General features: G+C 37.4%; 1 protein-coding gene across 2 annotated transcripts; it reads left to right on the top strand.

The window, feature by feature from the left end:
- The first annotated feature begins 4,971 nt into the window (after positions 1 to 4,971).
- Positions 4,972 to 6,431, top strand: LOC107558346 (homeobox protein Nkx-2.4). Of its 2 annotated transcripts, none has more exons than XM_016242003.1 (2): positions 4,972 to 5,358; positions 5,729 to 6,431. In XM_016242003.1, the coding sequence occupies exons 1-2, from the start codon at positions 4,998 to 5,000 to the stop codon at positions 6,367 to 6,369; spliced, it is 1,002 nt and encodes a 333-aa protein (XP_016097489.1). In that variant the 5' UTR covers positions 4,972 to 4,997; the 3' UTR covers positions 6,370 to 6,431. The 2 variants fall into 2 exon arrangements, with proteins under 2 accessions (XP_016097489.1, XP_016097488.1); XM_016242002.1 differs by having other exon boundaries at positions 5,702 to 6,431.
- The last annotated feature ends 5,624 nt before the right edge of the window (positions 6,432 to 12,055 follow it).

Genomic DNA, 12,055 nt, shown 5'->3' with positions numbered 1-12,055 from the left:
AATGAATTGAAATTTTCATTTTTACTACACTGTAACTGATTTTTGTCATTTGAACAGTATTATACTGTAATATGTACAGTAAGATACTGTAAAATGTGTATACAGTATTTTACTGTAAACCGCAAAGGATTATGGGAAAATATACGGTCACTACTGTATTTCCTCACTACTGTAAATCAATTTACAGTAGTGAACTTGCCTCGAAAAACTGACCAATGGCAAGGGAGGTCTTTTTTGACTGTTTGGTGGAAGTGGCCATAAAAGGACAAAAGAGAAATGCACCATTAACTCGACGAAAGGTTAGTATATTATTTCTGTTTTATGCAAAACTGAGATATTTTAAGATGTGTTTACTTGTTAACAGCAAACTAACATTATTCATCCTGTCATTTTTCATGTCGGGAGTTGGAGTTGGAAAGCATTTTTATCAAGATAAATGTTAAATGTAATGCTTCACAAAGCCTTAGATAGATGTGTTATAGTGTTACATGTTCTATTTTCATTTAATCTGAATAGTTTCTTATACAGTTATGTAGCAGTCATACTCCCTATAGCAGGAATAATAATTATCACACAAAATATAAATCATTATGAATCATTACAAATCCACTCCATAAAAGAGGCGTATACAAAAAGGACTGAAGGATGAATTAGAATAGTAGTTTTGTGATTACAGCAGTGCCTCATCTCAAGGTCAATACACAAAGGCACTTGTACATGCCAACAAGAGAATAAATAAATACATATAATAATGGCTTAGCCTTTACATGGAGTTTTTCCACAACAAACATAACATTAAATCCTTTGATAATATGCTCTGTCAATACTTTTTGCAGAAAGTCATAGGCTAAGAGTTTACACCATGTTATGCAAATATACACGCACGTTTGAACGCTGTCTGCATCAGTAGTAACTGTAATGGATAGATTTTTGTTGTTAGTTTCTGTCCTTTTTTTAACAAAGCTTGATTGTATTAGCTTGTAGAATTTAGCTTGTCAAGTGAAATGGAGGTAGCGAACACTTAAGCGTTCGTGCTGAGACTGATAGATCACAGACCTTTGTGAACAATACATTAAGTTGTCTGTGTATTATAGTTCAGTATCTGAGGTAAAACGTTAAAATATGATATGAGCGCAAGGCAGCAGATGTGAGGTCACTGAACTAGCGTTATATTTGAGTCTCTTGAGAGCCATTTCAGATTAAAGCTAGAGGTCTCCTCCATTAATAATGCAAGCATGAAAGCTGCCTCTCTGATTTGTTACCACTTTTAACACTAAGCCACTGATAGAAAAAAACTATGCAGATCAAGATGATTCTATTTCTTTGAACAAGCTTATTTTATTGTACTTTCTCTCTCTCTCTCTCTCTCTTTCATCGGTGATTATTTGATTTAGTTTTTTATTGACGCTAAAAATGCAAAAACAACAGATGTAGGTGTTAATTAGGTCAGAACCTCAGGTTGTTCATCAAATAACAGTTTAGCTGTTTTATTCCATCTACATATATTATATTATTAGTGCATATGTTGTGCAAAAATCTATTCACTCTGTTATCATATAAACCATTTCATACTATTTTGAAGTATTTTTCCTACTTTTGCCACCACAGTCTATACTTTAAATGTGCACGACAAATATAAGAGTTAAATGCAAATGTCCATTGTATTATCTTAAAGCCGATACAACAATACACAAACAAATCACAAAAGAAAAATCGAATTATTAGCAAAGCAACATTTTGAACCCAAACAGAAGTTGTGTATTTTTCACAATTTAGTCAAAACCAACATTTTCAATCACTTTCAAAGTTTATTTATAATTCACATTCATTTGAAACTTATTTACGCAACAATATTCAGTCATATAGAGGAATATGCCGATCTTAATTAACATAATTGTCCTCTAAATTAATTAAAGAAATAGTCGCGGGTTGTGGAGTATCAGGATTCTATGTATCTTGACTCCTCATTGTAACACATTTACCCCGGAGGAAACTACATGCTTTGACACGTGCAACACCAGTCTTATAATTGAAATAAATAGCCTACTTAAACTTGATTTCGGATATCTTGATATCGGTGGATGTTTTATTCACGCAAGTGACTTGTTGACCAGAAATGTATTCTTTGTATAGCAACAGCTAGGGGCCATAGTTTGGCTCGTGAAGTTAAGATTATATATATACACATTTGTTTGTGTTTTGTATCACATTTCAAGTTGTGCGTTATTGAATGTGATGCCAATAAACAATATTACCACTCCGAACCCGTGTGCCTATAGGCTATACCGCAAAGCAGACATACAACTAATACTGGATACTTTGTTTCATAGTCGGTTCTGTGAAATAATGGGTCAGGACCTCAGCTCTTAGCCCAGGCTCTCTTTCCCCTCGCTGACCCTTGATCCATCCAAGCACTCCACTGGACACATGTTTGCCCATTCACTCTGAGGCTTATATTTACGCTCTGCTTTAAATGAGGATAGTTGTTTAAGAAACGCAACTAATTGCAAGGTATAAACCAAACGTGAATTAAAATAAACTGCAGATTAAAGATTCAATTGCATTTAAAAAAAATAACGTTCAAAGGAATACTACACGCCATGCCTTTTATTTTGATGGTAAGCCAATTACCAACAGCTCTTGTCATGCATTAAAGAAGAAGGGCCATAGGTGACAGCTAACTCGCAGCTAAGTCAAACACAAACAAAACTGCACAAGCATGTCTTAGGAATACCTGCAAGTCACACGTAGACACATAAACTCGCTTACAAACGCGTGATTAGTCAAAGCATATTGAAATAAATCTAAGATCGGTAATATTTGATTTTCCGCACATTCACCGATTAATGCAGCTGAAAGGTTAATCAATATATTGCATTGAAACAAAAAGACATGCACCAGAATAATTTATGATATGATCTTAAAGTAATACGTATTGAATTTTTTGTTATTTTTCAGTTTCAGCTTTAGTAACTAGTGTAACTCATTCATCAGCCACTGTTAGTCTCTTCAATATTTGTTTAGATTATTTTATTACCTTCATTTTTTTTTCCGGGACTAACATTACAACTACTAACACGCAGACACACATATACGCAGACACTGTTTTTATGAAACATATTTGCAGAGAAATTCGGCGAGTTCCTAAACTTACATGGATATTAAAACACAACAATTAATCTAAATTAAATACGGCAAAACAAAAAAAAAGCAAATAGATGTGATTCATTTCCCAGGGCAACCTGTTTCAGTACCTGAGCAAATGTTGTCCAGTATATCCCAGTCCCATTCTGATGATAGATTTTTGTCATGTGTTCCTTCCCCACTGAAGTATAGCCCACAAACAAAACTTTTTAGTTTTTCTTGAGTAACTTGGTATACTTGAAATGCTAAGCGATCGCCCATCCAGTGGTTTCTCCAGCATCAGAGTGAGGCGGTTGCTTGGCCCTCGGTCATGCTCTCTGCCTTAATATTCCACAAGGTTGAGTGGCCCTCATTTACCTAATGGATCAGGCGCACAAAACCTTAGACTAGTTTCTCGCTCTGTGAGTCATAAGCCAAACTATATGTGATGCTTCGAACTGGCTGGTCTCAGAATGAACCCAAATTAAACACATCGACAATTAAACACTTAAATGTGATTTGCTGAACGTTTAGTCAGAAGAGAAGGCTAGATGTTAGTGCTTGTTTTGCGTTGTAAATTTACTAAAATAGTAGAAATGTGCAGAGCTACTAAAGCCAAAAGTACTTAACGAAATGTCACCTTACACAGTCTACTTGCACAGTATATCCAAATGTGTGAGACCAGCATCCACCCACGTGGTCAAATTAGACAGAGGTGTGTTTAACATGACTGAAGGATACAGGCATGTGAATGTTTCTTGTTCCTAAACTTGAAGCAATAAAACATCATAAGCGTACAAGCTCGGCTTATCTTTGTTTCCTTGCGTACTTAAAATGTAGAGCCTCGCTTTTACATTTATATGAAGTGCCAAAATTAGGCCACGCAATATGTGCTCATTATTTTGTTTAAGAATGCAGAACACGTGAACTGTTCGTGAGGTTACTGTCCTGGAAAGAGTAATAGCAATTTGAAACAGGTCGGGTGAATTACGTTAAATGAGCGTTTTATTATCTTTACACTGTGGATCTTGATTATAACGATTGGTGCTGAGAAAATACCGCACTTTTTAAATGTTCAATGTTAATTTTTACAATATATGCATTCTTCATAAGCTTATATTATTAAGATACGTTTTCCAGCGTTCCAGTTTTATATAGCGATTACAAACTCTTCGTTTAATGAAAAACTTATTTTAAAAAGTAGTTGTACTTCCAATGTCGATTTTATGTGGTCGTTTTTTTTTTTTTTACTATGATCGCATTTGGGAGAGACCCTTAGCGCTGCTTAAGACGCATAAATTAGGTCATAGACTGGAGGGGGTCTTCATTGTGCCACTCTGACAGTGCGCACTGGCGCTTATGACTCTCGGAGTGCTCTCAAAGTTGGAAAAAGTACGGAATTCCCTATTGACGCAGATAACAGCGCCTAAAAAAAGCTGAAAAGTAGACTTCAGACAGACTGACAAACGTCCGCTCAATTCGAGATATGATAGAGCTTTTGGGGACCATGTCAGACTCGTGAATTGTACGGCAAAAAGGAGAAATGTGACCACTGAAAATGTTCAGTCGGCATCATGATAAATGTAATGTGAAACTAGCAACATTTTTTTTCTCAATTATCTTGCTGAGATGTCAATGACTATTGTTTGCTGGTCCAGGGAGTCGCTCCGCCCCTCATGTTTGTCGTAAATCTGGCGCCTGGCTACAATAAACCTGAGATAAGAGTGGCCAGGGCTCGCCTCCTTCTCCAAGGCGATCAATCGGATCTCAGGCATACTACAAGCGCTCTCTTACGTCGACGTCCACGAGAACAGAGCTGATACAACAACACGGCTGCGCTCCACCACCAAATATCTATCTGCTTTTACTGAACCATGTCGCTGAGCCCAAAGCACACGACACCTTTCTCAGTGACAGATATTTTGAGCCCAATTGAGGAGACTTACAAGAAGTTTAGTGGCATGGAGAGCACTGGAAACCTCACATCTCCATTGGGAGCTTACCGGCAACCTCAGGTGTCCCAGACTGGCATGCAGCAACACTCTATGGGCCACAACGCCACCACCTACCATATGCCACACTCCGTCTCCCAGTTCTCGCACAGTGCAATGGGGGGCTACTGCAATGGCAGCATTGCCAACATGGGGGACCTACCCTCTTACCAAGAAACTATGAGAAACAGCGCAGCAGCAACAGGGTGGTACGGCGCCAATCCTGACCCTAGATACTCAACAAGTAAGTTCTCTTGCATTATTCTGATTTAGCTCTCGACGTGTCGCTCGTTGCTTTTATGTGCTTAGCTCCAGCGAGTTTACGTTAGTTTTACGCATCAGTATCATTGCTCATACTTTGCCTTCTTAGCATTGTCGCTGCTTTTGTTAGCTACTGCTAATTTTCCCATCGTGTAGATTCATGCTTAAGTTAATTATAACTGAAACATTTATATTCGTTGATTTGTGCACGCGTAAATGCTCAATTGAGATGACCATTTCAAGACTGTTGCTGCACAAATTATTACCAACTTAGCCCAACACTGCTACTAATTGAATGGCCGTACATCTGTATGCATATTTTGAAGTTTCTAGATTCATGGGACCTTCCACAGGTATGAACATGGCAGGAATGGGCACGCTGACAGGCATGGCCGACACCACCAAATCCATCCCACCTTTCCACGCAGCGCCAAGGAGGAAACGACGGGTGCTCTTCTCTCAAGCACAAGTCTACGAGCTGGAAAGGAGATTTAAGCAACAGAAATACCTCTCAGCGCCCGAGAGGGAACACCTGGCTAGTATGATACATCTAACCCCGACGCAGGTCAAGATCTGGTTTCAGAATCATCGCTACAAGATGAAACGGCAGGCCAAGGACAAAGCAGCGCAGCAGCTTCAACAGGAGGGCAACCTGTGTCAACAGCAGCAGTCGCCAAGGAGAGTGGCTGTCCCTGTCTTAGTGAAGGATGGCAAGCCTTGTCAAAACGGTTCCAACACACCGACGCCACACCAACAGCAGATGCAGCAGCAACAGAACGGTTCCGGGGTCGTGCTTCCGACCTCCAGTAACTCTATGAACCAACACCAAACCCAGCAGGTCAACGCACTGGTCCAGGCCCAAGACCTGGAGGAAATGTCCCCTAGTCCCCCGTCACTCCACTCGCAGATGAACAACATGGGCCAGATAGACACTACTGTAGATTACACAAATAACATGGTCACGTCAAATCTGCTTTATGGCAGAACGTGGTAGGACCGGGCATATTTTCTTTCCTCCGTTTTTCCTCAAACTTTAGCGTCCTCTGAATTAAGAACTGCGCGCGAGGCCAAAAGCAGACGGGGCTTCGCACGCCCGGCATCCGTGTGGCGGTTGATCGGATCAAAGGAGCCAGTTTTTGAGGGAAATGTACCACTTTTTAACAGTTTTTGTGGTCACAGTTTTCTACAATGACCCTGCTACTCATAATGGACAAAATAACAATTTCTAGCCTCACGCTCTATGTTTGGGACCTCCTCTTGTTGTTCTAGTAGAAGGTTGTCTGTTGTTAAACTAAATTGCTGCTCCACATCTATGGCAATGCCAGGACACGGGAAGCAATGTTTCATATTCCAGGTATGAACTTCTAGCAAGAACTGGAAAAGTTCCCAGATCTCAGTAAAAATGCCTGAACGTGCGACTGAAGCGACTATTGTAAAAACTAATGTATTCATTTAGAGAAATGAAAAGTAGGGACTGTATATTTGGCTAACACTTAAGTTTCTGTTTACTTGTAATATTAATGTCTGAGTATTTTCGCTGGTCATTTATTCTATTCTTTTTTTTTTTGGGGTAAATTAAAACTAAGACACAAAGACGATGGCTGCTGTATATGTTTTAAACCAATTGAACGTTAACAATAAATCAATTAAACCGCACGCCATTGTTGGGGAATTAATGTGTGTAGAGTAATTTCTGTGAAGAGCGTTTTCATTCAAATCATATCTGAAAGTACATTTAATATTAAAAAGTCGATGGAATGAAACTTTTCACTGATTCTGAGAGGAAGAACCCTATATTTAGATACCAACAGTTTTTAATGTCTGCCCTTTACTTCTAAATTTGCGTCCATTGTAAATTTTTTACTATTTACTAATTAGTTACCTCTCCTAACTTTAAATATTTCTGAAGCCTACGTTACACAAAAGGTGGTATTAATAATAAGAATAATGTGCCACCAATTTATAATTTTAGGTTCTGTCAATTTATATTACGCAGAAGAGAGAACAATATTTTTTTGTCATCTTTTCGTTCATTTTATTTAACGTGTCTAACATTTCAGTGGCTTTTCTGTTCGTTCATATCTAAAGAATACATATGTATAGTTACATCTCATGTATTTAAAACACGAAAATAAAACTGCATACATGTTTAGAATTCTACATTATCCATGTTGTTGAATGCTATTTGAATATACTTAGTAATTTAATTTTGTAATAAGTCCCAAAATAATTTTTAATTCGTTTTTGCATAATTACATTTTCAGTGCCGTGGACTTCAATGATAGATTGTAGATTGGCAATAAAAGTTAATGCGAATATAGTCCGAAATTGTTTAACATGATGTACCTTGTAAGAATAATTTTGCGCTGCAAGCGAGTTAAGCAGACTATAGCTATTTAATTGTAAATATAAAAAGCAGAATGCGAGTTTAAAAACGCTGACCCGCATGCAGAAGCCTAATGAATTATGCGTACCATTACCTGGAATACATGAAATGATCCAACACGTCTCAGAACTATCGGACAATCATTAAGGCACATCACATAACAGAACAAATACAATAAGAATACATGAAAATAGGAAACCGGTGATTGGAACCTTTTTTTTTTTTCCTGAAAGAGCTATGAGTGTTCTGAAGTTATGTAAAGTGGTTCAGTGACAAGCCCTGAAATTTGAAACAAGACAGTTTTCACTTTTTTAAAATGTTATTTTTTATGGAGTTATTTGCCATGCTTAATCAAAAACGATCCAAAGGAACACAAAAAAAAGCCAGTCGACATGATTCATATTCACATCATTTCAAACGACACAGACTGAATGTAATGTGAATGATGCTCTGTTTGAATGAATATCTATTGTCCAAATGGCGCAAGAGGGTAGAGAAAACTTTTCAAAGTTACAGTAACCTCCACCAACCCAACTGCAGTTTTTTTATTTGTATTTTTTTTATAGACTCCAAAACGCACACAACTTTAAGGTTAAGGAAGAATGTATAAATGATTTATTATGTATATCTGCCATGATAGGTTTCAACAAATAACTAGTTGTGGAGATGAAAAAAGCTATATATGAAATGCAAATGATAATAATAATAATAAATACATTTAATAAATACACAATGCAAATTTTGTTGCATTTCACTACATGAGAGAGGGAAAGCACATTAGAGGTAGAAATAGGATAATAGGACATAGGATAATAGGTACAATGTTATAATATACTGACAATGGGGGGAAGATATGCTGAACCAATTCATGTATCAATGCATCAGTTAATTCAGATATGATGCAGATAACTATTGCAACCACTTGTATCAACATTTTGCTTTAGTTATTTTTTAGTGGAGGGGTGCAAGCATATCTTGTTTTTTTTTAAATATAGTTAGTAAAAGCTTAATGACAATTGATAAATATTCTTTCCAATATCTATTCAATGTCAGGAAAAACACAACATAGAGATTCAAGAGATTTTAGTATTGCTTTTCTCAATCCTGTCATAGCTTTCCTGGAGCTCTATTCTTCCCCACTAATTGCAGGATCTTAACAAATTCTTACCACTGAGTAATTTGAATCCAGCCGGAGGACCTTGTCTGTATTTCCCCTGGCCATTATTCTACTTAATATGTCAGAACGACTGATCGCAGAGAAACCTTTTCAAGTTCTATTGATGTGTCTTTCAATTGACCATGGTGACCTAGCAACCTGGACAGCACTAATTGGCATAGGCAGCCTGACGTCAGTATTACAGTTGATGTGGGAACAAATGTGACACTGCTGGAATCGTTTACAGAAGTATATTAACACATTTAGTCTGTTTATTTTTAATAGACATATGGTAAAACTCGTTCTCTCTATATGTATTAAACTAAAGCTACATATAGTTTTATTACACATGCATATTTTCAAAATCTGAATTTTCTAAAAATATCATCATACAGACACTTTTGTGACTGAGGTTTTTACGAACCAGAGAAGCACTCTGACATACTTCAGAAATGGTATTTGAATGTGTGTGATGCCCTACCCCCCACTCTGACACACACACACACACTTCTGTCTCTGTTGCGTGTTTCCAAATAAAAGTAGACACTCATGCGGTGCTTTGTGAATATTTACTTCAGTGCATATTCAAAAGACAATGGAATAAATCTCTGAATTACCAACTGAGAATTTTATATTCACATCTCAGGTGGTGAAATGCATTCTTTGGATAGAGGCAGAACACTCTCCTCTGTTTGAGAGCTAAACCTCACTTCACATTTCTCATTGTGAGTGTTTTTAAAAAAGGAGGTATTTATCTGGTATATCTAGGTAGTGCAGGGTTGTGTAGTCTTGGTAGGGCGAGTTGAGGCATTGTGTTTTCATGCAAGTATAAGAAACCATCCGCTTTGTAGTATCAAAGCAGACTGCGTCCTAGAAAATGCAAACTGTCCTAATCTGAGCCATTTCAAAGTGGGGGGAAATAGACACGCTCCAAAACAATGACAAATATTTCAAGAAGGTCATGGGACTCGAAAAGCAATTAAACAAATGACAGGGAATTTTGCCATTGCCTTCATAGAGAAGTATAGAATTGATGTATATATGTATATATACAGCAAGAAAATTATAGTATTCTTAGTCTTGAAATGTTTAAATCCATTGCTATAACATTCCACTAGCATTGTGCAGGGGATTCACCCCTCTGAATTCTGTTGCATTTCACTACGTGAGAGAGGGAAAGCACATTAGAGATAGAAAATGAGTGAGGGAGAGAGAAAGTTGTATCCCTTATTATCAAACCATGTCACATTCCTCCCAATGCCTGGCTGTGCAGCTCTGGCCGGTCAGTAATCCCTCTTCCAAGTTCCCCATGCATCTCATTCAGGCTGCTTATAAGTTGTTAAAGAAACTGTTTTCAATCACCACTAATAACTACTGACCTCGAGTGACACAGAGCCACAATAGGCTTCCGAAGCCTGTGTAGCCCAACCAAAGAAGCTGATTAGTTCTTCAAGAGGTCTAAAGCAAGAATCAATGGCTGGTCTGTCTCTAGCTGCCAGTCTCAGCATCGCTGCCATTATGGCTGTATGCCATTAGTTATGCCTCATTAATTTCAGCAAACACCACTCCAGAGAAAATCATAATCTGTAAAAAAAAAAGGTGCCTTTGTACAGCTTGTCACTGAGGCTGTATCCTTTACATTGTAAAGCATAACATATGAATCAATAGTCAGATTTGTTTTTTTTTTTAATGTAAAAGTTTATTGAAACGAGCAAACAACGATTTTTGTTTAATCAAAAAATATGTGTACATGAGTTTTTTTCTTGAGTATTATATTTGATACATCAGGCTACATGGAGCTCATACTCAAAGAGGAAAAAAATTCCTCAGTTTTATTCAGCGGCCCAAAATGAGCAAAAACATGCAATTTAGAGCAAATGCTGTTATTTATTTGACCAAAAAGTAAGATGAAATGATGATAGCTTGTAATGAAAATAGAAATATCAGTCACTTTATATCTCCCAATAATATGTCTTAGTTAGATGATATTTAAATGCTTAGTTTTATTATTAAAGCAGTTTACAAATGCATAATGTAATGTCAGTCTCAGCATCGCTGCCATTATGGCTGTATGCCATTAGTTATGCCTCATTAATTTCAGCAAACACCACTCCAGAGAAAATTGTTTACCTTTAGACATCTAATATGTGTGATATTATAGACCTTATTGGAATTGGATGGTCTAAAGATTTGGACAGAAGGCCCAAACTGGGCACCAGAAAGGTAAAGATCACCACACTCTAAAAAATGCTGGGTTAAATACAACCCAGTGCTGGGTAAAATAGGGACAAACCCAGCAATTGAGCTGTTTTGACCCAGCGGTTGGGTTAAATGTTTAATCCAACCTTCTGGGTAGTAACCCAACCGCTGGGTCAAAACAACCCAATTGCATTTTTTTAGAGTGCACGGACCACAAAGGTGTTTGAAGTAAATGCGATTTAAGGATAAAAGGCCACAAAAATGTATTTGGATATTACCAGATTTTTTTTTTTAAAGATGGCTTTTAGTTTAGCATTATTGCAATTACGAAGTTAATAGTTTCTGTGAATATCCACTATTCATTGTGTACAAGGAGTGCCGGTGTGAATGCAGCTTAAATAATAAAAATATCCTTATCTTGTCGACTTAATCTGTTATCAAATTTCACTGGTTTAATAACTGATTTATTACTGAATGAATACACTGTGCATAATTGCTACTGACAATCCAGCCTATCAAGAAAGCTCATCGCATGATTTCCAATGTAAAAATATTCCTTTTTAATGTACTCTATCGATGCTAAATCATTAATGAAATGTTTTCCCCATTCTCACCCATTAATCCACATCTGATCTTTCTTTAGCATGAGCTTTGAATGAGACAATTGTGAAAATGTGTATGCCTTGATGAAATTCTTCAGATGACAATGGGATTCTCAAGAGCCGAGAGTATCTGATTTGTATTCGGCTCCTAAAATTCAAATCAGGGTTGAATGGGCCACATTGTGAAGTGCTGAAGTATTCTAGGTCCCTGCAAGACTCTTACAATGCTACACTTTCTAACTAGCACACAGCTTTTTCCCAATCCACGGTTGCCTAGGCGATGGCCAGCTGCAAGACTGGGCGTTGTTTGTTTATAAGGGCAGGGGTGGATGGTGGT

This window comes from Sinocyclocheilus grahami, unplaced genomic scaffold (assembly GCF_001515645.1).
Source record: "Sinocyclocheilus grahami isolate Dianchi unplaced genomic scaffold, SAMN03320097.WGS_v1.1 scaffold642.1, whole genome shotgun sequence".
Taxonomy (NCBI): Eukaryota; Metazoa; Chordata; class Actinopteri; order Cypriniformes; family Cyprinidae; genus Sinocyclocheilus; species Sinocyclocheilus grahami.
This window is presented reverse-complemented; position numbering and strand designations above follow the sequence as displayed.

Coding starts and splice junctions, on each gene's coding strand:
- LOC107558346 (XM_016242002.1), top strand. CDS start 4,998: ATGTCGCTGAGCCCAAAGCACACGACACCTTTCTCAGTGACAGATATT. Junction 5,359..5,701: donor TGACCCTAGATACTCAACAA/GTAAGTTCTCTT, acceptor CATATTTTGAAG/TTTCTAGATTCATGGGACCT.